General features: G+C 41.3%; 1 protein-coding gene and 1 long non-coding RNA gene across 24 annotated transcripts in view; one reads left to right on the forward strand and one right to left on the reverse strand.

Annotated features, from left to right (window-relative positions):
- DST (dystonin) overlaps positions 1 to 25,753 on the reverse strand; it is a 495,141-nt gene that overhangs the window by 374,065 nt on the left and 95,323 nt on the right. For 15 of the 23 annotated variants that reach the window (XM_032140288.2, XM_032140274.2, XM_032140272.2 and 12 more), the window contains exon 4: positions 11,490 to 11,697. In XM_032140288.2, coding sequence (XP_031996179.1) covers positions 11,490 to 11,697 — 208 coding nt within the window. Of the gene's footprint in view, positions 1 to 3,230; positions 3,836 to 11,489; positions 11,698 to 11,880; positions 12,011 to 25,753 lie in introns of those variants that run through there. The other 8 variants (XM_032140293.2, XM_058432040.1, XM_032140292.2 and 5 more) reach the window with 4 other exon arrangements.
- On the forward strand, positions 4,084 to 24,458 carry LOC116459656 (uncharacterized). Its single transcript, XR_004245644.2, has 4 exons — positions 4,084 to 4,200; positions 21,958 to 22,044; positions 23,191 to 23,363; positions 23,974 to 24,458. It is a non-coding gene; the product is annotated as an uncharacterized LOC116459656 (long non-coding RNA).

A 25,753-nucleotide genomic window follows, 5' to 3' on the forward strand; every position in this document is an offset into this window, starting at 1 on the left:
GAAGAAACTAAAGCAATTATACAAGGTATTTGTAAAAAACAGAGAAAACTTTGCCTATTGCCTAAACAGCAGTTTGCAGGGGGTGATGGGGTGGAGTGGGGTTAGTAATATTACAGATAAGTAACCAAAACGACCATTCCATTCGGCTTTCACAGAGAATGATAAATGCAACACTTTCATTACAGTTGTCTAGGTACAACGGATTTACTTCCAGATCAATAGAAAAATAACCATTTTGGTGGACCAAAATAATGTAACATTTTTAAATTACATCTATAAAGTATAGAATAAAATGTATTGAATTCACATTATCTCATTTTCTCACTTAACATCATAATACAAAGTAACAATGTGTTGGGAAAACAAGTATTCCAATGATACATTCAAAAAGCAGAATTTCATAAGATGAGAACTAATTAATCATTTATAATAACAGCATATGGGTTAGTTTCCTTACACTTTAGAAGAAAAATAAGATAGTACTGTACCTTTTAAGCTAAGCTACTAAGAACGTTTTGTATTACACAGTATATACACTGGATAATTTACTATAGATATAAAAGAAAGCCACTCTGATGTATACAATTTCTAGCACAAACAATAATAAAGAATTATGTTTTACTCAAAAATAAATGCCTTTATTCAGCCGAAGTTTGGTATCAGCTGAAGAAATATGTTTTTTTAATCAGATGGCCCTGAATATTCCATGAATATATTTTACAAGTAACGGGACTCGAATATGAATCAGAACACTGCACCCTTCTTTGTAGCAAATAGCTCTTTCTGTGTTATTCTAATTCAGCAAACAGTTGCCTATTTTTGCCCAGAAGTAATGGACCAAAGCAAGATACAAGAATAGACTGACTACACCATAAATAATTAGAGTTCACTCTCCACTATTCTTGTTTTTCTACAGAGTCTGATTTGAAGTCCTCTCAAGGCTGTCTGACGACTAGACCTAACAAAACTCTCGACTTCTAAATCTAATGCTCATAATTCCTAACATTATGGATTATTACAATTCTACATTTCTGACAACAGGCAGATTTTGAATTGGTTCCAGCTGACTCCACCACTTACACTACTCAACAGCTGAGGCATATGATAACTTGGCAACCTGATAATATTCTAGATGAATGCAAACTCATTCTGTAACCAAAGAACTCTGTCAGAAATAAAAATCGAAATGACTTCTCTTTAAGTGATAACATAAAATGTTTTGAACAATGCATGATTTCAGAAAGTGAGCAACCGTACTCTGAACGTTTAGTGAACTGACACTCCCTATTCAAAGCCTACAATTCTTTTCTGATTAGATCAGTCCCCACAGCAAGTCATCAGGATAATAAGAACTGTAGTGAAGTCATCATACTGGATACTGATGGGAAATCATAACTGGCTTCAAAACACATCGGGAAACAATGAGTTTTCCAGGTCTCCAGCTTTTCATGGAATACACTGCCCAATACTCTTACTTTCCTTTCTATGACTAAATGAAACATAGCACAGCTATAAAGCCCAAGTACAAATTGATGAACTAAGCATTTTAAAAACCATAAGTAAAAATGAGGAAAACTTCCATCATTTTTTCAGTGACGTCTGAACAATATGTTTGAAAATGTGTATGTTTAAGGGCAATACTGATTGTTGTACACTGGCCTTCAGATCTTTAATTTCCTTTTATTTCCAAAGGCAAAGACAAGCTTTTAAACAATGCCTGCTTCTTTTAGACGAAGTCAAATAAGCACTTGTTTTCAGTCACCTGAAATCACCCACGTGTCACTTAGGTAAAACTTCATGTGACAAAAATTCATTCAGCTATAATTTTTTTCAAAAGTGTAAAATGTATCTACTTTAGAACTTTCAGGTTTTTTTGTTTCTGACTGTATAGAGCACAGATGTATTTCTTCAACAAGGTTTGTTGGTCTATATTGCAATATTTCTCTTTTTTAAAGCTCTGGAAACAAATAATTAGAAACCTTACTTTAAAATGGAGTGATGGAGGTAAACATGAGTATATTACCCCACACACACACACACAAATGTCACAAATGTGCTTTAGCCTAAAATATCACTGCACTTGCTCTGTGGCGGTATTATACACAATAAGAGTCTCGGCACAAAGGAATTCTCACTGTACTGTCTACAAAATTCTACATGGATTGCAAGAATTTCGGTTATAAAACATATTCTACAAAGGGAGAGAACAATTGTGAGTGTATTTGGGCTTTTGGGGGATTTGGAATTTTATTGTTTAGTTCAATTTTTTTTATTTCTACTTTCTACTAATAGAAAACTACATGCATTGTTAACCATATAATACCACTAAATTTACTGACATTTGAGTTACCAAACCCAAAGCAAATATTCAAAAGATATAAAACCATCTGAATCCTACCCATGAAATGGGTCACTATTCACTATAAATACGTTAAACCTCTGTGAGCTGCTCTTGAGTTCGGCGTGTTTTGGGAGCCACAATAAAAAGATGGTATATACACACTTAAAAATACATTTCCAGAGACAAAAACACTTAAAAAATGGGCAGCTGCAACTTATATTTCGTCATTATATTTAACTATGAAGTCAAAGTAAACATTATACTAAAACATAAATATCAAATTGGCATAGAATTTCCTGAACATAAAGGATGAGCAGAAAAAAATCTCAAAATATACTCTTTACATTTAAATTTACAACAAACTCACTAAAGTCTTTTATCCATCATGCTATAATTTTTACAATATATCAGAGTAAGTATATAGTCACAAACTTTTTCAAATAAGTAAGATCATTTTAAGGAAAATGATCTAGTGATGCTGAACCTTTTTTACAGGGCTAACCAATACCCTAGCCAAGCAGCAGCAGCAATGCGTTAGTAATCCCATAGAGAATAATCGGTATCCACCCTCCCAGGAAGAATTATGATTACGCGCAGTGCTTAAGAGCTTTCACAAGGGAAAGAAAGCGCAATGTGCTTCTTGGAAACCAAACCCCCTTCCCCCCTCTCTACCGCTCATCTAAGGGCGTCTCCGGACTGTCGCCCACCCCACCATCCTCCCTGCGCTGGGGGTACTAAATCCCATGCAAAAAGACCTGGTCCATTCCCAAGACTGGTCCAGACACCTGTTTACTCGTGCCCAAGCAGTGGTGGCTCTGATTAAGGAAAGGCAGCGGTTGCCTCTCTGATCCGAGCCAAGCTCCGCAGCCCCAGGGCAGGGACCACATACCTTTGTACCTCTCCAGGACATCCTCGTAGGCCTGGAGGTACTCCTGCTCCTCCACGTACAGGTAAGCAGCAGGGGAGAGGTAACCCGCCATGCCGAAGTTTATCTAAGCGATGACTGACCAATTCCCCTCTCCCCCTCGTAACCCCCGGACAGTATCGCGGTCAGCAAGACACAGCCTTGGGAACTGGAAAAGAGGAAGGAGCAGCACGCTGGGGAGCAGCACGGAAGCCGCAGACGCAGAGCGGGGGCGCAAGGGGCTGCGGGCGCCGGGGCCGGCAAAGGAAACGCCCAGGCCTCCGGGCAGGCCGATGGTGGGCCGCCCCGCTCCGGGAGCCTGAGTCCCTCTCGGGTTTCAGCAGCGGCAAATCTCGGCGAGCCCAGGGGCGGCGACGAGCAGCGCCACGCCAAGCGGAGGAGCCGGGAGTGCGGCGAGGGCGGGCGGGGGCCGGCGGGCGCCCGGACCCTCTGCGGCCGCGCTGACCGCTCTGCTGGCCCTGCACGGGGCGCGTGCTCCGGGCAGGGCCGAGGCCGCGGCGGCGGTGCGGGAGGACCGGCGCGCTGCCTCCACCGGGGATGCTGCGCGGCGCATCTGCGGCATTTCCTGGCCGCCGCGCTGCAGACACTCGCCCGCGCCGGGGAGAGAGGGAGGGAGGAGGGTGGAGGGCGGAGGGCGGAAGGGAGGGGGCGAGCGCGGCGGTCAGCGCCCCGGCTGGCTCAGCTCCGGCCCCGGCGCCGCTCGGCCCCTCCCTCCCAGGCAGAGCCACGCGCCCCGGGCCCCCTCCCCAGGCCCGCCCACCCGGGTGGACCGTGCGGCCAAGCACGCCCACCCCCGGACACTGGCTGCCCGGTCCCGGATCCCCAAGGGCGACGTTTCTATTTGGGATCCACAACAGGTGCCTGAGAAACAAAGCCGCAGATCGCTCCACCGCCGTGCGCAGCCCCCTGCTGAGGGGCCAGCGGCTCTCCCTGGGTAAGGGATGATCGGGGGGAGGGTTGGAAATACTTTCTTCCACCCATCTTTTTGGCGTGGGAGGATTCAGGTCACTCTGTGACAGCACAGGGCAAAGAGGGCACGGGGGTCCGCGTCTAGGGGACATCCCGGGGACGGGGTGAGGAGGCCTCTGCAGGTGGCCCCGCGCATCAGCGCCTGACAGCCGGGCCGCGCCTGCGCCTGAGGGCCCGGCCGCCGCGAGGCTGCCGAGGACCAGCCTGCGGTCCCTCCCTTCTGCCCCCCAGAGCCCGCAGGCGCATCTGCTGCTGGGCTCCGCGGCGGGCCTATTGGTTCACAACAGCCCCATATTTATCACCTCTCTCCTGCTCTCTCCTTATTATTCATTCTACATAGTACTAGTATCCATTAAACTGAGTAAAATGGATACAGTTCCCTTAAATTAGATATATGTGTATTATATACTAAAGTGGGTGAGTTTAAGGGTCAATCGGAGGAACCAACTGATACCCAGGCATGTAAATGGATGTGTTTAAGCGTAATGAATGGCCGGGCGTGGTGTCTCACGCCTGTAATCCCAGCACTTTGGGAGGCTGAGGCAGGTGGATCACGATGTCAGGAGTTCAAGACCAGCCTGGCCAAGATGGTGAAATCCCATCTCTACTAAAAATACAAAATTTAGCCAGGCGTGGTGGTGGGTACCTGTAATCCCAGCTACTCGGGAGGTTGAGGCAGAGAACTGCTTGAACCCGGGAGGTGGAGGATGCAGTGAGCCAAGATCACGCCACTGTATTCCAGCCTGGGCGACAGAGCAAGACTCCATCTCAAAAAAAAAAAAAACAGTGAAGTCAGGCTGCTGTAGATAGAATCTTCACTCCTTACTGTGTCACATGGGCAAGTTACTTATCCTCTCTGAGCCTCTCTTCATGAGTAAAACAGCGATAATAGTGCCTAACTCATAAAGTTGTATAGTAAATGAAGTTTAGAATAATGTCTGGTGTTATATAAGGATTAGCTGCTGCATCTACTACTTTATTTAGGAGGTGGGGTCTCACTCTGTCATCCAGGCTGGAGTACAGTGACAGGATGATACCTCATTGCTACTACTATTATTAGATAAATCAGCTGATTGTTGACGGTCCGATCTATGTCAACTTCACCTCTTGTCTAAATCTTCCTTCCCTATTTCCTCCTTTCACGTATACTAATGTTTTGCCCTCCATGATTTTTTATTTCTTTGTTAGCGTTGGGTGTTGTGAACTATGGACCATTTTCCATTAATGCTTACATAGGGATGAGTTCCTCTTGAAAGAAAAAATTGTGTACTCGTGGAAAATAAACTAACTTGAGATAGAACTGGAGCACTCCTCCTCAGCAATTGGCCTCCTTTTGTTCCTCCAAACAAAGCAAGACCACATCTTTTTTTTCTATCCTGACCACTGGTTTATAATCTGCGTTTGAACCATTGTCCCAGTAAGTCTTTAAGGTTACTAGAGTTTTCTTACAGCTCGATATGCATTTGTGTGCACATTAGTTCATGAAGTAACAACCAGGCATCACATGGGACACCTTGAAATAAAGGGGTTAGCAATTAAGTCCCTGAGAGTCATTCATTTACAGAACACACATGTATAGACATAGGTCTCTCAAAAATGTCTCCTTTACAATGAGTAAGGTCACTGAAGGCACGTCTGAGCCTTCATCAGAGACTGACACCCAGTAGCACCCAATTTTATGAATATAGTTAGCACACACTCAATAATTTTAATCATCCATTTAAGGAACCAGTCAAAATGAGCAGAAGCAGCATTTGGGATTTTTTTAAAAACAGCCTTTACCCCATGCATTCTTAGAAGGGTAACACTGGGTCAATATGCTAATAATAATAGTGTATTCCATAGAGAAGAGGCAAAAGCATAGCAGTAAATAGCTTGGACTTTGGAGTAAAGACTGCCTGAATTCAGATCCTAGCTCTACTGCTTCTTGACATTAGGACCTTGGCAAAGTTTCTCTTCCTTTCTCAGCAGATTCTGAACTGAAAATGAAGAAAATCATAGTACGTACTTCATGGAGTTCTTGGGAGGTCTAAATAGGATACCAGATTAAGTTTTTAGAAGAACATCTAGCCATGGGTAAACTATAATTTATAGAGCATTTGATGTGCCAAGGAGTCAGCAGAATTGTTTGCATTCACTATTATATTTAATCACCACAACCATGACCCTTTGATAAAGAAACTGAGGCTAAGTTTGGTAAATTGTCCAAGTAAACACAACTAGTCATGGACAGAGAAGTAATTAAAACTCAAGTCTGCCTGAGTTCAAAGTCTGATTAGCCTTTGATCCTTCAATTCCAACTTCAAAGAATTTGGATAGGACAAAAATCCTTTTCTTAAAATAGCATTATCACTGACAAACCATGTAACTTTATAGGTAGTTTATCACTGAAAAACCCAACTTAAAATATCCTGTAGCTAACAACAGCAGATCTGTATTGCTTATATGTAAAAAGCATTTATACAATGGGTGTTTAAAAGCCCCTTTCCTTATATTTCATTGTTTTATGCTCACATTGACCCTAGGAGATAAGAAGTAAACATACTATAGTCTCAGATTTTAATATGATGAAACCACAACACATACAAAAGCACTAAAAACTAAAAATGTGAAGTTGGGCCAGGCACAGTGGCTCATGCCTGTAATACTAGTACTTTGGGAGGCCAAGGTGGGCAGATTGCTTGAGCCCAGGAGTTCGAGACTAGCCTGCACAACATGGTGGAAGCCTGTCTCTACAAAAATACAAAAATTAGCCAGGAATTGGTGGCACACACCTTTAGTCCCAGCTACCTGGGAGGCTATGGTGGGAGGATCGCTTGAGCCCGGGAGGTAGAGGTTGCAGTGAGCTGAGATCACACCACTGCAATCCAGCTTGAGAAACAGAAGAAGAGCCTGTCTCAAAAAAAAAAAAAAAAAAGTGAAGTTGGCCAGGCCCTGTGGCTCATTCCTATAATCCCAGCCCTTTGGGAGGCCCAGGTGGAAAAGATCACTTGAGCCCAGGAGTTCGAGTCCAGCCTGGGCAACACAATAAGAACCCATCTCTATAAAAAAAAAATTTTAATAAGCCAAGCATAGTGGTACACACCTGTAGTCCTAGCTACTTGGGAGGCTGAAGTGGGAGGATCCCTTGAGTCCAGCACTTAGAGGTGGCAGTGAGCTGTGATCGTGCTAGTGCACTCCACCCTGGGCAACAGAACAAACCCTCAACTCATAAATAAATTTTTAAATAAATAAATAATAAGAAGTGTTAGACATGTGACACCATCACTAATATGACTTTCCAAACCGTAAACCTGATTATGCCACTCCATTGCTTAAAAATCTTTCAGCGGTTCCCTAGCACTTACAACATAAATAGTCCAGTTGCCTCAGGATTGTACACAAACATCTTTACAGTTTCTGCCTTTCCCTTCCAAATCCCACACTTAGCAACACACATTACTTGCAGTTCCCATTTAAACCCATCTCCCTACCTTTGTTCTTGTAGTTGCATCCCTCTAAAGTGGGCTTCCCTTTCACCCTAATTCCATCAAGCTCTTTAAATCTCAGTTCAAGTGGCACTTCCTCTCAGAAACCTTTCAGGAACCTCCCATGCCTCCCTTCTCCCCACAAGTTAATTACACTCTCCTCTGGGTTCTTTTAATTTTAGGTGCTTATAGCCATCACAACTAATCCCTGTAACAACTAATAATTACCACGTTGTAACTATTTAACAACACATCCATTTATCGTATTAGACTATGACCTTTCTTTTCCAGCTTATTCTTTTTTATTTTACTGATACATGATATTTTATATATTAATGAGGGTACCATACTGCAAGTATTTTTTACATGCATAGAATGTGTAACGATCAAGTCAGAGTATCTCAGGTATCCATCACCTTAAGCATTTATCATTTCTATGTATTGGTAATATTTCAAGTCCTTCCTTCTAGCTATTTTGAAATATACAATATATTATTGCTAACTATAGATATCCTACTCTGCTATGGAATATTAGGACTCATTTCTTTTAACTGTAAGTTTGTATCCATTCACCAATCTCTCTTGAAACTATGATTTTTTAAAGGCAGAACTGTGTGCTAATCTTCATTTTATTGCAGGGGCTCAATAAGTAGTTGCTAAATGTGGGTGAATTAAGGTATCCCCCAGACCACATAGTCTTTTTGACTCAATAGACATTTTCACAATCCTATTTTTAGGACCTTAAAAACAAATAAAAATACTAAACTCTCAGCTCTTTTATTACTAAGTAATGACCACTATAGACATCCTCACACCATTTCTGAACTTCACCTCATTTCCTAAAAAGGGTGAATTTCAGGGAGGGGGTAAGTTTCAGGAAGAGTATGCAAAGATATAACAAAATTAGAAGTTGAAATTTCAATTGTATGTTTTCATAGTATCCACAGCACCAAGTTCCATTAGATAACCTGTACTCTCATCCTCACACTGGGTGATCAGTGGCCAGTTTAACATATCATATATCTAAATTTCATAATTTAGCCACATTATAAGTTAAACATATATTTGTGGACTGACCTCCCAAGTCTATCCTCCATGTATGATTATTGTTTATGACTTGTCTAGCAAAAAGCTAATTTACCAATATTTATTTAAAATACAATCATAGGCCAGGTGTGGTGGCTCACGCCTGTAATCCTAGCACTTTGGGAGGCTGAGGTGGGCGGATCATTTGAGGTCAGGAGTTCAAGACCAGCCTGGCCAACATGGTGAAACCCCATCTCTACTAAAAATACAAAAAAAAAAATTAGCTGGGCATGGTGGTGCATGCGTGTGGTCCCAGCTACTTGGGAGGCTGAGGCAGGAGAAACACTTGAACCCATGAGGTGGAGGTTGCAGTGAGCCGAGGTTATGCCACTGCACTCCAGTCTGGGTGACAAAGAGAGAATCTGTCTCAAAATAAATTAATTAATTAAATTAAATCATATGCTTCCCTGCTGTTTGTTGTTTCATTTTATTTTTTTCTGCTTTTGAAGAATTCATGTAATTTTTTTTTTTTTTTTTTGAGACAGGGTCTTGCTCTGCCACCAGGCTGGAGTGCAGTGGCAAGATCTCAGCTCACTGCAACCTCTGCCTGCTGGGTTCAAGCAATTCTCCTGCCTCAGCCTCCAGAGTAGCTGGGACTACAGGTGCACACCACCACACCCAGCTAATTTTTGTATTTTTAGTAGAGATGGGGTTTCACCATATTGGCCAGGATGGTCTCCATCTCTTGACCTCATGATCCGCCCACCGGGGCCTCCTAAAGTGCTGGGATTACAGGCATGAGCCACCACGCCTGGCCTGTAAGTTTTAAAGAATGGAATTTTGAGATCCCCAGTGCATCACCTGCCACCAACTTCACAGCTATCCCTACAAACTCAGTGAACATTTTACAATTAAGAAGCAATGGACCCTGCATCAATGACTCCACAGTCTACTAATAGCATCAGCACCTTCATGTACCCTGCATCCCATTAGAACATAGAGTTCTTCAATGTCTTCCCCACCTGCAGTGTACAATGATGGTTAGTACTACCAATTTTTCATGACTTCCTGCCCAGTAGAGTTTTTCCCAATTTATATAATTTCATTCCCCCTAACAAACACCTGCCCTGTCCTTCTGTCATAACTCCCTCCCTCATTACTGAAAGCAAAATATCCATCTCTGCCACTACTATCAAAACTCTCAGCCCAGAAGCACCTTCTACCTTCCAAAAAATACATAGAACAGGCATCCTATTTTGATACCCTAAGTGGGCCATCAGCCCCCAGTAACTTCTCACTCACACTCTCCTTTCATCTATCTTCCCTTTCTGCTGAGTCAAACATCTGGTATGGGCAGTGTCATCTGTACAGGCATGCGTTTCGCTGGAGCCTCAGACCTGCGGGAAAGTTCTCAACAGGGCAAGGAGGCAGGCCTCAGTGACTAAACATTTTCTGGTCTGCCTTGACTCTCCAAGTCTACCCCTGCTCACTCTCAGTCTCCATCCTCCCTCCACCTCCCCTTTCTCACTCCACCCCTTGCTCCTCAAAGGCTTGGGTGAGACCAGCCAGCATCTCACAGCGGAAGCCAGAAGAAGCTCAAGGCTGTTGCCCCAGAAACCCTGACTAGAGAATGGCTGGCTAGGCACTGTTTGTTTTTCCCGTAATCAGAAAATCCCACTGGGGGGACAAAAAGGGGGTTCTCAGCTGCCTTGATGGCTGGTCCCCTCCAGCCCCCTTGGAGGAAGAGAAAGTACCACCTTTGCAATATAGTATAGGAGGCAAAAAAAAAAAAAACCTGTGGAAAGGGACCCCCAGAGTTAAGAGTGGAAGAGAGGGAAGGAAAGGAAGCCTGAACCACTGAATGCAGAAACAAACTTAAAGAACAATTGGCCTTCTGCCTTTGCAAGAAAGTCCCCAAGGACACATTCCATCCTGCCCTGTTACCATTTCCAAGAAGGAAAAAAAAAAAAACTATTGAGGGAAGAAAGGAACAACACCCCTGGAAGCACCTCTCATGCACGGGACACATACACACAAACCACGCAGGGGTTGGAAGGTTGATTTCCACAGTGTTCTCAGCTTTCAGCTGGGTAAAACAAGCCATCACTTCTGGTTCAGCTTTTAGGGCCAATGCAAGGGAACACCGGGTAACACAGAACAGAAACACTGGCACGTCTCATGTATTAATTAATCAGGAAGGCGTGATGGCCAAACCCTCAAAAGCACTAAGGACAGAAAGCTGCTATGGATACGATGATGCAGACAGAGATGCTACATTTAAAGAAAAACAATATGCAAGTTGCTGGAATATGCTTTGCAATCTTGGGTACCAAAAACCGTAAATCTTCTCAATCTGCGTAGCTCAGTGCCCCTGGGCAAAAATGAAAATAAAGGCTGCTTACTTCCAGCTTCCCGCAAATATACTAGCAATCACTGGAGCTAATACTTTCAGAATGTTATGGTAACTAATGCAGTAAATAGGAAAGTTTAGTGCAAATGTCTGTAAATATTTCCTTGCATTTCAAAGGAATCGATTCATCCAACCAGAAGGCAGGGCCAAACAGCTTAGTCACCAGCAGGCAGGGCAAATGGCTCTATCGGTAAAACAAGGCATAAAGTAAACATGGCCATCATCCTTCCCCACCTTGAGCACAGATTCCTGCCCAGTGCATCAGCTCCCGCTATGGCCCCCCAGGAGGTAGATGGGCGAATTTCCGCAACTCTCTTCCCCCACTCCATCCCCTTCCCCAGATGCTCTTACCTGCTATCCGAAGCACTGCCCTCTCAGCAGGGTCCAGCACTGAGCCCCCTTGAATCTTTCTTTTCGATCTCTCATGTTTAGGCAAATTCCAGGGTAAGGTGTCTCCCGGAGCTGGGGATGCGGAGCCAGATTTCTGGCTGAAATCATCCTCATCGGAAAAATCCGCAGAGGAAGACATAGAGCAGCGATAGGACGCGTTCCCGGAACTCTACAGAGAATGACACAGAAAAAGCATTAACAGCAAAATACTCACATATGCTCATCGATTTAAACATCCCCCCCACTGACCACCACCGCCCTCCCTGCCCCCAAACTGGGTCTGGCATATCCTGCACCATCCTCAGAGCTGAGGGAATATACAGAAACCAAAAAAATGAAACACGGGGCTCACCATCTTTTCTTAGCCAAGTCTCCAATCGTAAAAACAATACACAGGCAGTTCCAATACATGAAGATTTGCACGGAAGAAGTGTGTGGCCTGTGGTCCGGCCACCAGCTCACAAATGACTGGCCCAACAATGAAGCCAGTATCAACAGCCTTCCTGTTACAAATCTATAGTATTTGGCTCCCCCACCAGGACAGTAGAAACATTTTCCATTACTAGCCTGCTGCTTAATTCATTAATGCAACTAACGCGAAGTTTCGAAAACAAAGCACAAATGCAGGATGTTAAGTCCCAACTCCTTTCCGCTTCAAGTCACCTCACCACTGGAGACTCCGTTCTGACCAGTTTTAAGCCCCTGTCCTCTTTATTTAATTTTCTTCATGAGACTGAAGCAGGTTCCCAGAAAAGAGCAAGGAGGGAGGAAGGGCTGATTCTGAGAAGAGCCTTTTCTTAAGCCTGGGAGAACACAAAAGACTGTTTTCAGAAGCCTATGGCAGCACCAATAAACAAACATCTGAACTCAGTTTAGAGTTCTCGAGGTAATTTAAACTTCCAGCAAAGTAACAGCTGCCAATAATGTAAATGAGAATGATGCAGCGCAGTGACAGGAAACAGAGCTCTTCTCAGCTCCTGGTCATTACACAGTGAAATGAGAAACAGGATGCTTTTACAAAGCACTTTGCCTGAAAGTTAGTCCTCCCTTCATCTAGCTGGAGCAAATCTGTAGGTCATGTCTTGCATAAAAGTGTTATATCTTCCACAGAGGGAAAAGGCACAAGATGTTATTCCTTCCTTCTTTGTTGGATTGTGTTTGTGATTATTTACAGAGCCACTGGCTTACTAATGAAACAAGGATGTTGACTATCTCTGCTGCAAAATTATAAACATAATGACACATCAAAAGGAAGTCTTGACTTTCCTACTGAGAATTCGACTTCGCTGAGACTCATGGTAAAGATGCAAAACTGGTATAACTCGAATTCCTGAAATGTAACTTGCAGCCATGGATTCCTAAGAAGCAAGTTACAGGCAGAAATCAGTGAGGCGTGCTCCAATTTGAGCAAAAACACTGGGCTTCCCACAAAAGCAGTGGCAACTGCAGCACAAACAGGCTGTGTGAGCCACATCCCAAAACACTCACCCAAGGTACGTGAAATAAACTCTCATTGCATCAGGACTACTAACCTTATCTCAATCTGTTTAGGCCTGTGGCTATGCATGGTCAAAACCATTATTTTATTTTATTTTATTTATTTTTCTTTTTTGTGGGCACATAGTAGGTGTAAACCCCATTATTTTAGAAGTTCACGTAATATTTCCCACAAAGTGAGGTACGTAAGATGTAGCTCTCTATTCTTTCCCCCCAAAAAAGCTGTCTTCCATTTTATTTTACATAAAATTTCATCATCTTGGCTAATTTATTTATTTAGAGTCTTTATATTTTTGTAATGACAATAAGGTATTAGGCAAACTTGAGGCAAAAAGTAAATAAAATTGATTTTCTGTATTGTAGCTACAATCCATAGGGAGTTGTGAGTGGCATTAGGTCACTCACAGCATGCTATTATCAACCCAGTTTATTTTCCATGCTTTTCTGAAAATCCATCTTGAGCTTTCTGAGATTTTGCTTTTGGCTGGCTCTGTATAAAAGGGTGACATTCTTAAAGACTTTTAAGAGGGTATTGGGTTTCTTTGGCTGCTTTCTATCTTCCTAAAAATGGCTTCCTATCTGTCCTTACTTAAGGTCATCCTTTATCTTACTTAAGGTCATTTTTATTCTTGTTACCTGTACTATTTTAGTGAGTACAGTAATTTGATTATTTATCTTTACAGACAGACTTGGAGAATAACTATTAAAGAACTGCTCCTTTCCAAAAACCACTGGTTATTGATTTTTGTAGAGTAAATTTTTTTAATGGACTGAGTCTCAGCTGATTGAACAATGAAATGTGATTTATGCCATGACATAAACACCATTAATCACTCATAGCCAGATGAGAACAGTTACCACCCCTGGACCCATGGGTGTTGAATGGTGCAGCCTCTAATCTGGTAGTGTCATTGGTAAACAGATAAGACAGAAAAAGAGGAAAAGACAATCAACAACACTTCTTTCAACAATATATCATAGGAAAATATGGACCCCACACACACACACAAACTGAGGGAAATCATACATATTTATATGTGGTAAAGTCTCTCCCAGGCTACATGATCCAAGTGTTTTAACAATTAAAGTATTGGATTTTTTCCCACAAAAATTTTCATGAATACTTTTTAAAAATATAAGGTAAACTATATAAATGTAGGCCCATTTGAACCCTGAAAATTGGGAACAGATTTAAATGGAGCTGCTTTAAAGTGGATTGATCCTAAAGAAAACCTATTGTATTCTTTACTGATTTGAAATGACTTGCCAAATCATGTTACTATCTTGGGGGCTAGAGAAGAGTGCGGAACTACACTTCCCTTTTGTTTTAAGAAAAGCAAATATGTTCTCTCACCCAAAGGCCAGAGCCTAACCTTTGATGTGGGGCTTAGAAAGGTAGGACAAAGGAAGAGGGCTCCTGTAATCAACAAAAGCCCCAGGTTCCTATCTAGTATTCTGCTATTGTTGCCTAAGGTTTGATTCCTATTAAAGTACAAATACAGTAGCTATGTCCATCAATAGGAGACTGTTTAAATATAGTTTTATGGATACCATAGTCTACTCTATAGCAATTAAACAAAAATGTTATTGATCTAAATTTAGTAAAGAAGAAATAATTCATAAAGAATGATTTCTTAAAATATGTGCATGTGCATGTGCATGTACATGTAATAGTTACCCATATGTAAGTGGCGATTATCTTTGGGTGATGACTAAGATTCTGAATGAATTTAATTTTATTCCTTATAATATTTTAATCCAATACAAGTACATAAAAAGATTACCAAAAGTAAAAAGATTTTATGTCAAGGGTCAGAGAAAATATGGACAACTCTATGAAGAAGTAACTAAGTCAGTGTTTTTAACATTTCTGGGCTCATGGGCACCCCTGAAAAGTTAATGAAATCTATGAAAACCTCTTTCCAGAATAAAGTACAAGAGTAAATACACGCAAACTTTGCATATCATTTTATGGGATTAACTGACCCACTGACCCCAGGTTAAGACCCCAATTCACACCATCATTTGTCATTTGCATTTGGCATGTATGCTGAAAACAAGAGATACACGAAAGAGCTGTGGAGTAACCATACCAACAAGGGGCCAGAGTAATTAGGGTAGTGAAAATAAAGCTGGCCTACGTCATAATACTTTTTAACAGTTGGCCTTTTTCATAAATGACCATGAGCCACTTCTGGACTGATACTGAATCTCGGCAAACAAAAAAGCACTAGATAGTTACAAGCCAAAAACCCTGTACAGTAAATCCTCTCTTAAAATCATCAATAGGTTCTTGGAAACTGCTGCTTTAAGTCAAAGGACATATAATAAAACCAATTTTACATAGACTAATTAATATAAATGAGTTAAGTTCCTACAGCAAATAATATTTCTGGGCATAAAAATATCACCAAACTTCTAAATAAAGACCAAAACACTTCTAATATTAAACACTGCAATAAATGTGAGCTATACATACATTTACAGAAGATTAATAAAAACAAATAAGATAATTATTTACCCAATTTTTGGTGAATCAGTAAATGACGGCAGTCATCGGGGTAGGGGGTTAAATCAAGGAATAAATGTTTGCAAAGTGAAAATATAAGGAGTATCTCCTACCGCCATGCAGTTCAGAGCTAATCACAAATATGGCAGACCCCGTGAGCACTTTCATACCACATTGTTTATTGTCATGCATTTGTAGGATTATTGTAGACCTTACAAATTTTTATTTTCTAATAATTTGCATTTATTCATGCGTTCCTTTTCCAACCTGCTTATTACAGTTCAGGATCAAGGGTGGCCAGAACCCATCCCAGCAGCTCAAGGCACAAGGCAGGAACCACACCTGGACAGGACAGCATCCCATGGCAGGGTGCACTCATAATCTATGCCCACAGTCACTCAGAATGGGACCAGTTAACCTCACGTGCACTTCCTTGGAATGTGGGAGCAAACTGCAGCATCCAGAGAAAACCCACACTGGCATGGGGAGAAAGTGTGAACTCCACTGACAGTGGCCCCAGCCAGGAATTCATTTTTTTTTCTCATCAACATTATAACAAAAAGACATTGAACAAAACAACATTATTCAAGGACCTGCTATATTGTGTCTTCTACAACCTAGTTATTAAAGCAGTTTTAACAATTGAATTAGATCACCAAAAGCTTTAAAATGAATTTCCTGATAGCCAATTCATTCACATGGTATAAAGACAACCCAAATCTCCTAAAGGCAGGATAATTACATAATGCAACATTTTTAGAAGGAGAACTGAACAATAACTTCTTTAACTGAAACCCCGGTGGGAGATCTGAGATAAGTACAATGGAACTGCCTAAATTGAATGCCGCCCAGCCTTACCACCCTGATCTATAGGAAAGTGCCAGGAAATTGTCTTGGCAATAGGCATTCTCTACAGGCAATGGAGAAAGAAGTACAGAGACAAGGGTTTGCAAAGTAGCCAAAAGTTTAAAATCCCAGAGGCTGAAAAGTAAACTTTCACAAACCCACATACCCACATATTTATAACTTAAGCACATTTCTGTATGTGCATTTCAAAATATTCACCAAAAAAAACCCCAAAAATAGAACGCACACAAGGAAACAGACAAATCCTGATTGTGAAGCATTCTACAAGACAACTGTCCTAGATCCTTCAAAAAGGTCAGTGACATGAAACATACACACCCAAAAGGGAGGAATTGTTCTAGATTTAAAAGGACAAAAGAGACACAACCAATTCATGAACCTAGGTTGGATTCTGGGTTGATGCTTTTTTAAAAGCTAAAAAGACATTTTGGGGCAATTGGGGAAATCTGAACATGGAACATGGGTTGTTTATTAGACAATATTAGGAAATTATTGTTAGTTTTCTAAGGTGCAATAATAGTATTGTGGTTATGCAGGAAAGTGTCCTTATCCATAGAAGATGCAGGCTGAGGAAACCCAAGATGTCTGCACTTATTTTTATTGTTTCAATAAAAACAAGGAAAAGTATTAAATGTGATAATAGGCTAACAATAAGTATTCATTGGTCTATTCTTTCAACTTTTCTATAAATCTGAATATTTTCAAAATGAAGAATTGAGGGGAAATAGCAAGGTCTTTTTTTTTTTTAAGAGACAAGGTCTTGCTCCATTGCCCAGGCTGGAGTGCAGAGACATGATCATAGCTCACTGCAGCCTCGAACTCCTGGGCTCAAGAGATCCTCCCACCTCAACCTCTTGAGTAGCTGGGTATACAGGCACATGCTACCACACCAGGCTAATTTTATTTTTTAACATTTTTATAGAGATGGGGTCTCACTATGTTGACCAGGCTGCTCTCAAACTCCTGGCCTCAAGCCATCTTTCTGCCTTGGCCTCTCAAAGTACTGGGATAACAAGCATGAGCCATTGCACACAGCCCATAGCAAGGTCTTTTGCGGTGTGTTTAAGTGTTGCTTAGTTTATTCCTGTGCTCACAAGATCAACATGTACAGGTTGCAAGGACAAAGTGATAGTTTTGATCTAAGAAATTTCTCATAACATTTCTTCATAAACACTTAGAGAAGCACTAGAAGCAGTGGCCTGTGTAAAGAAGTCACCAAAGAAAGATGACCTGCTTGCCTTAGTCCTAAGCATAATTTTAGACAGAAAAATATAAAAGAAATTCCTCTGCTATTCATTTATTAATAATGTACAATACAGTGAACACAAGATAGGTTCAGCATCACATAATTTTGATATTTTATATAAACAGAAACAGAAAATTTTTTCTCCAAAATTAGGAAAATCAAAGATACAATTTTCTTTAAAATTCCCTTAGGTAGGTAGGTATAAATATTAACTTCCTTGATGTTGTATCAAAATATATGGTATGGCCCAAGACTATCCTTATATGACTAGTTTTTTATTTAGAAATAAGTTTAGAAGCAAGAGCACATTATCTGATTTTAGAGACCCCAAGGAAAACCAGCTCTACCACAAATAAATAGATGTAGAAGAAAACAGTTAAGGAAAACGTGCTTAACTCCTTGAAGAAAAAATGAGATATGGTAAATTTGGGGTACCTTGTGCTTGCTTTAGTTAATAATTTTCAAAACTTGTTGAACAATTAAGGTATGAAATCTTTTATCAAATAAATAGCTCTCAGTTAAGTCTTACCTGGAAACCACCTTTAAGTAGTAAGTGCGGAAGAGGGGGTCTAGTGGTGAGGCCATTAGCTGGCTCTCACTCTCTTCTGTTAGGGGAGATATGCAGGAACCCTTAACTCTAAGAGGCAGAAGAGCCTGGGTGGAGGTGAGAGGAAGGAGGATCAGAGGGAGAGGAAGCAGGAAGGTTACTGCTAAGTTCTGACTCAAGGGAAGCAGTTTCAGGCAGTTAAGGAAGTCAAAGGTTTCTTTCTAGGTAGAGAAGCCCAGTTCATCAGCCTATGAAAGAACACTGGAATTTAGAACACAAACTCTTTCTAGGGTACAATGATTGTACACTTGCTAGTGTTACTTAGTACTGTATTTCTAAGGAAACCGAGCTTGCTGATGGGACAGAGGAGCGAGACAATTTTCAACGTCATTTTCCTCTAACTGTGTGTGGTCTCTCTCACAGGTATACATGGTAAGTATCAAACATTTGTTTCCTTCTGTTTTTAAGACTGAATAGTATTCCATTGTGTATATATGCCACATTTTCTTTATTCATTCAACTGCTAATGAACACTAAGGTTGATTCCGTATCTTGACTGTCATGAATAATGCTGCAATGACTATGGGAGTGCAGATATCTCTTCGACATATTAATTTCGGTTCCCAATAGGGATATCACTTTGAATCCTAGACAATCAAGGCTCAGCACTAAGACATTCTGCAAGACTTCTTCCTTTCTTTCAGTTTAGTATATTCCATCCAGATGCCTCATTTATTGGGTGATTATAATTTAAGCATTTTCACTGACTATCTTATTTAATACTCACTGAAATCCAATAAGAAAAAGGATGTTTAGGGATATTAAGTAACTTGTCCACGGTCATTCTGTCAGTACAAGGTGCAACCAGGATTTCTATATAGGTCCTTTTGACACGAAAGCCCATGCTCTTGACCACATGGTACTAAGTGCCCTAAAATGTGGTCCTTGGCACTAGGGGAACATATAGTCACAGCCCTAAAGATTACCATATATTTGGGGACCCCAAAAAGACTAGACTTGTTCTGGGTTCAGTACTAGGCCCAAAGCATGGAAATGACAGGTATCAGTTCACAACGAAGAAAAACCATTCAAAATGTACAACTACAGCACTCCCAGACTGCTTGGTGTGTATTGAGCACTCTCCTATTCCAAGGGACCAAGCCTTCACTTACTCTGTGGTCTCTTTCCACTCAAAGATTCTTTGGTCCTATGTGTTCCCACACCTCCATAAATCTCCCCAAACAGATTACAAATAAAATAAGAACTATGCAAAGTATCAAAATACAAAATTTTTCTAAAAAATGTAAAAAAAACTGTCAAAAAATTTCAGATATCTTTTTTTTGCAAGTCCACCTAAACGCAATCATATGAAAATTATAGAAATAGAGACATCAGAACTAGTTTACATTTGAGTATCTACAAATAGTCTTTCCAACCAAAGGAAGAACATTTTAAATAACTTGCCTAAAAGAAAAGCAAACATATCTCTAAAAATAGCCCCACAAAACAAATGCATTAGGAAGACAAACTCAAATACCGAAAACATACATTTAACTAGAAAATACTTAATCTTATATTTTAAATGGATTTTTGTTTATGTCGGTTAATTAAAAATATGTCTTAAGTACCCATAGGGCTTCTTTCTTAGAAGGGCCTGAAATCTAACTGGGAGAGCAGAAGTGACAAAATCGCCAATTTATAATTAAATATCAATCATCTTATTGTCACTTATTAGGCTTAAAAATATGTCTTTTAGTGGAATGGTATAAATACATACATAAAAATATGGCTCATAGTAGAAAGTTGATAAGGAGAGAGAGACTAAATCAAGTCGAGCCTCCGCAGTCCCTTCAGAAGTCAGGTTGGAGATGCAGTTCCCCAGCTCCCTCACTTCACTCTTCCAAGAGTATCCTATCCAAAACTATTCACTGCTGATCGCACCGTCATTGTAGATGCACTGTGGCTGGCCTACTCATTTTTAAAAACAAATTAACAGCAAACACGTCAATATTGGAAAATTTCACATGAAAATTCAGACGTGGAATACCGGCCCTAGTGGTCTCCCCTTTAAAGAAAGGACACGTAAAGGACCTGTGCTTTCCAGTCTGACACAGTCCTTGCATGTATGATACCTGGCCCCTGGTGACATATGACTTTGGAGCCCCTGGCATGAAGTAAGTGATGGATGACACTGCTGTATTCAGAACGTAAAGGAAAAGATAGAGGAGGAGAGGTAAGGATTGTGGTAATTGATAGACTGGGGATGAAATTTTTACAAATAAGAAAACTGGAGAAGACGGGATAAAACAAAATAAACAGAAAGCTTTCAAAATATTTCAGTTAAATGGACAACAAACAAAAATAGATAATTCCATGTTTCTACTGACATCCAAGTGTTCACTTCATTCTGCTGTATCCCCAAACACCCTGGTTAACATTTCCAATGCCCAGGAAATGGAAGAAAGCTGTATGACTCATGTAAATGCTCGCTCAGGATCCCCACGAATCTAGCTGGACCCACCCACCCATCACTACTGCTGATGACTCCCTGCTGGTTTCTGCTCCCGTACCTAGCCTTGGTCAACAGGTAGGAAGCATTAGTAAATTTTAGATATTAGGTGATGTTGTCTATTCACACTTGTTTGATCCAGGGGCAGATGACTAAGCCAATATAATTGTCACTTCAGGAAACATGAAACAACAGAGACGCAGAAACTAGAAGTTACTGCAACTGGGTCACCTTAATAACAGCTCTCAGGATACAAAGTCCATGAGTTCTGTATCTATCCTTCCCAAGCTTGGTTGTTAAACCTCCTTTGAGATGTCCCTGTATCTTTCCAATACATACCTTTCTGTAATTCAGAAGGTTTTTTTTCTTTTAAATTCATTGTCTCCATTACTGGAGACAACAAAAACTTAGACAAACATGTTAGTGTTTAAAAAAAAGCAATTATAGATATTCAGTTCTTCTCTATTGACACATAAGCAAAGTTATGTCTTTATACCTTCTTTATGCTTCCATTTTCATTACCTGTCTTCATTAATGAGACTTCAGAAAATTGCTTTTGATAATAGCTTTTACACACTCTCTCACTTCAAACAGTAGATACTTAAGTGAAATAATTACTTTTTCATTAAAAACAAAACCTTTTATTACTGCACAGAAGCAAAGTCTATGAAACTTTAAGTGCCTGGCACTCCCACTGCCCTCTTCTGAGGAAAGCAGGGCTGTTCCATGTACAGTCAGTGAAAACAATTCTGCTGCTACCTTAAGCCGCACCGAATCGGAACCAGGGATCAATGCCTGATCCCTCTGAGCTGGCTTGGTGGAAAACTCTGCTCAGGTGGGATGCTTCATATTGCACGGTAGCAAGCCAATCCAACCACAGCCTCCTCTCAAGAATAAATGCTAAGTTCATTCCAAATGTCCTTAACAATATTTGGGTTTTCCCTGACATTTGTTGCACATCCTCCTCTTAGAACACCTGAGATCCATCTGGAACAACTGTGTGGCTCAAAGCCCCCGTATCTGCACTAAAGGCCCCAGTAGATTTCATTTTATCTCTCTTTCCTGAGGTGATCTGGACCTGTCCCTTCCTTGCTTTACCCCTAGAGGAAGCTATATGGCAGGAAGGGAAGCAGAAACAGCCTGCAAGAATACCTGACTTTTATTTTCCACAAGCCTGAATCTTTTGAGGTGGGCATAAGCTGGAGGCACAAATGTTCCCTCCCATTCCCTGACACCGTGGCATGCATCTTACAGGACCCCAGAACCTTAACACAATTCTGAGGTGGAAGAAATGGGGAGCACCAGGCTGGCCTCGTGGAGACTGGGGAGTCAGAACCTGAGGTGAATCGAAAAAAAGACAAAGGGGCACCTCTTATCCCAGAGTGTACAGACTGAGATTCAAACGCACCGTGTGAGTAGCAGCTGTTTCTTATGTACTTCAGAATCCCAGGTCTTAGGAGGGGGCCCCTGATGAATGTCTGTTGGGTGAATTTATTGGCTTGGCAGCTTGGCTTCAGCAGCTTGGTCCAATGTGAGTAGGAATTCAGAAAGAAAGCTCTGCCACAACCAAGGCTAAAAATGCCCCAAGTGTCTATCTGTCTGTCTCTCTCTCACACACACACATACACAGAGCCCACCAACGGGATCGGCACAGCAGCTACTTCCTTCCTCCAGCATCATTTCTCATTTTAAGGCTGCTTTGAATTATTCTAGATCCAGGGAAGAAGGGAATGTATTTCCTTTCTTGCTTGTTACCACCTTATTCCAAATCAGGTAAGAAACGAAGAAGATAGTGTTTGAGGGGGGCAGATGTTAGGACCTTTGAGTTATCCAACCAGTCTCCCAGAATGAGAAGTGAGAAAAGCACAAGGTGCTTTGAGAGCATCAAGTGGAAGTGGCAGCAGAGACGGCTGGAAAGCAGGTGGTGGATGAAGATCACAGCAGGGCTTGCATGTGACACTGGGGCCCAGACTTCATCTCATCTTCATCCAGTAGGAGCTGGATTGTTGCTGAAGGGTTATAAGTAGTTTGCCCGTATAGCTGCATGACTCATGGACTGAAGAGGGATCACACTCAGACAAGATGAGTGAGCAGTTACTGTAACGGTCCAGCAATAAATGAGGAGAGCCTGAACGAAATCATTGAAACTGGGGGTGGAAAGGAGAGGATGAATTTGAGAAACATTTAGAGACTGGAAAAAAGAAGGCTAGAGGAAGGTACGGCTGAGGCTGCTAGGGTAAGAAGTGAAACTAGCTTACTATGCAGGAATGAGAAGAAGGGCAGAAGTCAAGCTAAACTATAATAGTGGGGAGACAGAGCATAGCAGTAGGAAAATCAGTGGGTCCCAGTCAAGTCACACAAGGAGAGCTCGAGATGATGAGGTTCTTTTTGATAAGCCTCCTAGTTTGTGGTGACTCAAACTGGTTTAAGATACAAGGCTGGTTAGACACCAATTTCCAAGAGACCTGCATTTTCTTCCAACTATAGCTCTGGCTCCTGGAGCTGCTGTGAGTGAGCGGTGGAAGCCTGCCCCTTAGAGAAGCTGCAGCTGATCAGCATCATGCAAGGGACTGCTGAGATGGTAGCATGCTGGTAATGAAGTGTTATGGAGCCACTCCATCCTTTATTCATCCTTTTCCTCATACACACAGAGAGCAAAGGTGTATAAACCATCTTGTTCACTGTCCCCTTTCACACAGGAGTTGTTTTGGGGAACATAATAGTCACGCCATTTACACATATTTCTTATAACATTTTAAGAGCCATGATATTCTACTTAAAAACACAAAAATAACAATATCCCTATTTCTTCTGACTTCCAATTGTCTGTAAGTAATCATTGTTCCCACTGCATTTAGGAAGTAAATTCATTCATTCTTTCACAGTGCCCATCACAGGGTAGTTAGAATCCTGTGCTACAGCTGTGCAGCCCACACCCCTCCCCTCCTTAGTCATCATGTACACTTAGGATCTGTGTGAATTCCAACCCCCTGACCTTCCTCCCCTTTGCAGCTGCCCTCCTGACCCTGAAATATTGCTTGGGTGTTTTTTCTCCTCCCTTTCTCAACCGGGGATTTCCAAGCCAGCCTAATAGCTTCCTCCAACAATAATAAAGCAAAGAAGAATTTTTAAAAATGTATATCTGTGTCCATAAAACAATATGATGAATTCTATCACAAAAAACAAGCACACCATAGAACATATGACTGTATGTTCCTTTGTGCCACCCTTCATTCTCTTCCTAAACTGGCCTTGTGTTTGTGTCCACAGCACAGGAACCAGCTACAGAATTTGCAAGTGGAGAATCCAGGTACCTTTAAAAGTCTATTCATTGAAAATCTCTGGCTATTGATGTGATGGTTAATTTTATGTGCCAACTTGGCTAGGCCATGGTACCCAGTTTTTCATAAAAGATCAGTCTAGATGTTGTGAAGGTATATTTTTAAATGTGATTAACATTTTATTCAGTGGACTTCAAGTAAAACAGATTATCCTCCATATAGTGGGTGGGCCTTCTCCAATCAGGCCTTAAGAGCAAAGACCATGGTTTCTCAAAGAAAGAATTTTCCTCAAGACTGCAATATAGAGACCTTGCCTGAGTTTCCAGCCTGATACCCTGCAGAATTTGGACTCAAGACTGCACTATCAGCTCTTTCCTGAATTTCTAGCCTGCTGGCCTGCCCTACAGATTTTAGATCTCCCAGCCCAATTGCATGAGCTAATTCCTTAAAATAAATAAATCTCTGTGTGTGTAAGTGTGTGTAACTAATATGTCCTATTGGTCTGTTTCTCTGGAGAACCCTAACTAACACAATTGTCTACCATATTACTGCATAAAAGACTTATGACTCACCTTTACCACATTTCAGGGAAGTAGAAACACCTGCCATAATTCACATTTTACAGTTTTATGGAAAGTATGCAGGACTTTCACCAAGCTGAGTTAGGAAGCCAGAGTGCTTCACCCAGCCCCATAATTAACTACCCATACTACTACACAGGAAAATTACTTAACATCTTTAACTTGCTCATATATTCTAAACATGAATAATCATACCTACTTCACTAGATGTTAGTATTACAATGAAATAATGTATGTAAATCCTGTAATATACTGCCTGCTCAGCACATACTACTCAATACATTTCCATAGCATTTTATTATAAAATAAAAAGATAAAACAAAAACTAGATATCGAGTACTTAGAATTGCAGTGATTATAGCTATATGACCAAAAATATATCATTTTGAGGACTTGAAAAAAATATCTACCTCCCTTCACATCACCTGCATGCTGTCGCCTAAATTTCCAGTAACAGATACATTCTTTTGGTTTAAAGCTTTTTATTTCTATTCAAACTACCCATGGATGAAAAATATTAAGTGGCACAGTATTGGTCATTTATACTTCAGTATGAATAAGGCCACTAGACTATGTCCTGCAGAAGTGTTTTGATAAAACGAAAAGGGAACACTGAGGCTCCTAGAAGTAGATAAGCTGCCTAGATCACGATTTTTCCTGGAGCCATTTCTGACAATCACAGAGACAGAGACTCAAGGAGTCAAAAGAGTCTGTCCTAACAGAAACAGCCTAGCCCAATTCAGAACACCACTCAAAAGAAATATGGCCTGGAACACTTTAATTGTGACAGTCCACCTCTGTGCTTCCCTAGTTTTCTGTGTGTGTGTGTGTGTGTGTGTGTGTGTGTGTGTGTGTGTGTGTATGACAGACAGAGAGAGAGAGCATCTTGCTCTGTCATCTAGGCTGAAGTGTGGTGGTAAGATCACAGCTCACTGTGTGGTGGTGAGATTCCAGCTCATGCCAGCCTTGACCTTCCAGGCTCAAGCAATCCTCCCACCTCAGCCTCCCAAGTAGCTAGACTGCAGGTGTGCCACCACGCCTGGCTAATTTTTTTATTTGTTGAAGAGATGGGGGAAGAGTGGCCAGGGGATTGTCTCACTGTGTTGCTCAGGCTGGTCTGGAACTCCTGGGCTCAAGCAATCCTCCCACCTCAGCCTTCCAAAGTGCTGGGATTACATGAGCCACCAT

Source organism: Hylobates moloch, unplaced genomic scaffold, assembly GCF_009828535.3.
Source record: "Hylobates moloch isolate HMO894 unplaced genomic scaffold, HMol_V3 SCAFFOLD_20, whole genome shotgun sequence".
NCBI classification, from domain to species: Eukaryota; Metazoa; Chordata; class Mammalia; order Primates; family Hylobatidae; genus Hylobates; species Hylobates moloch.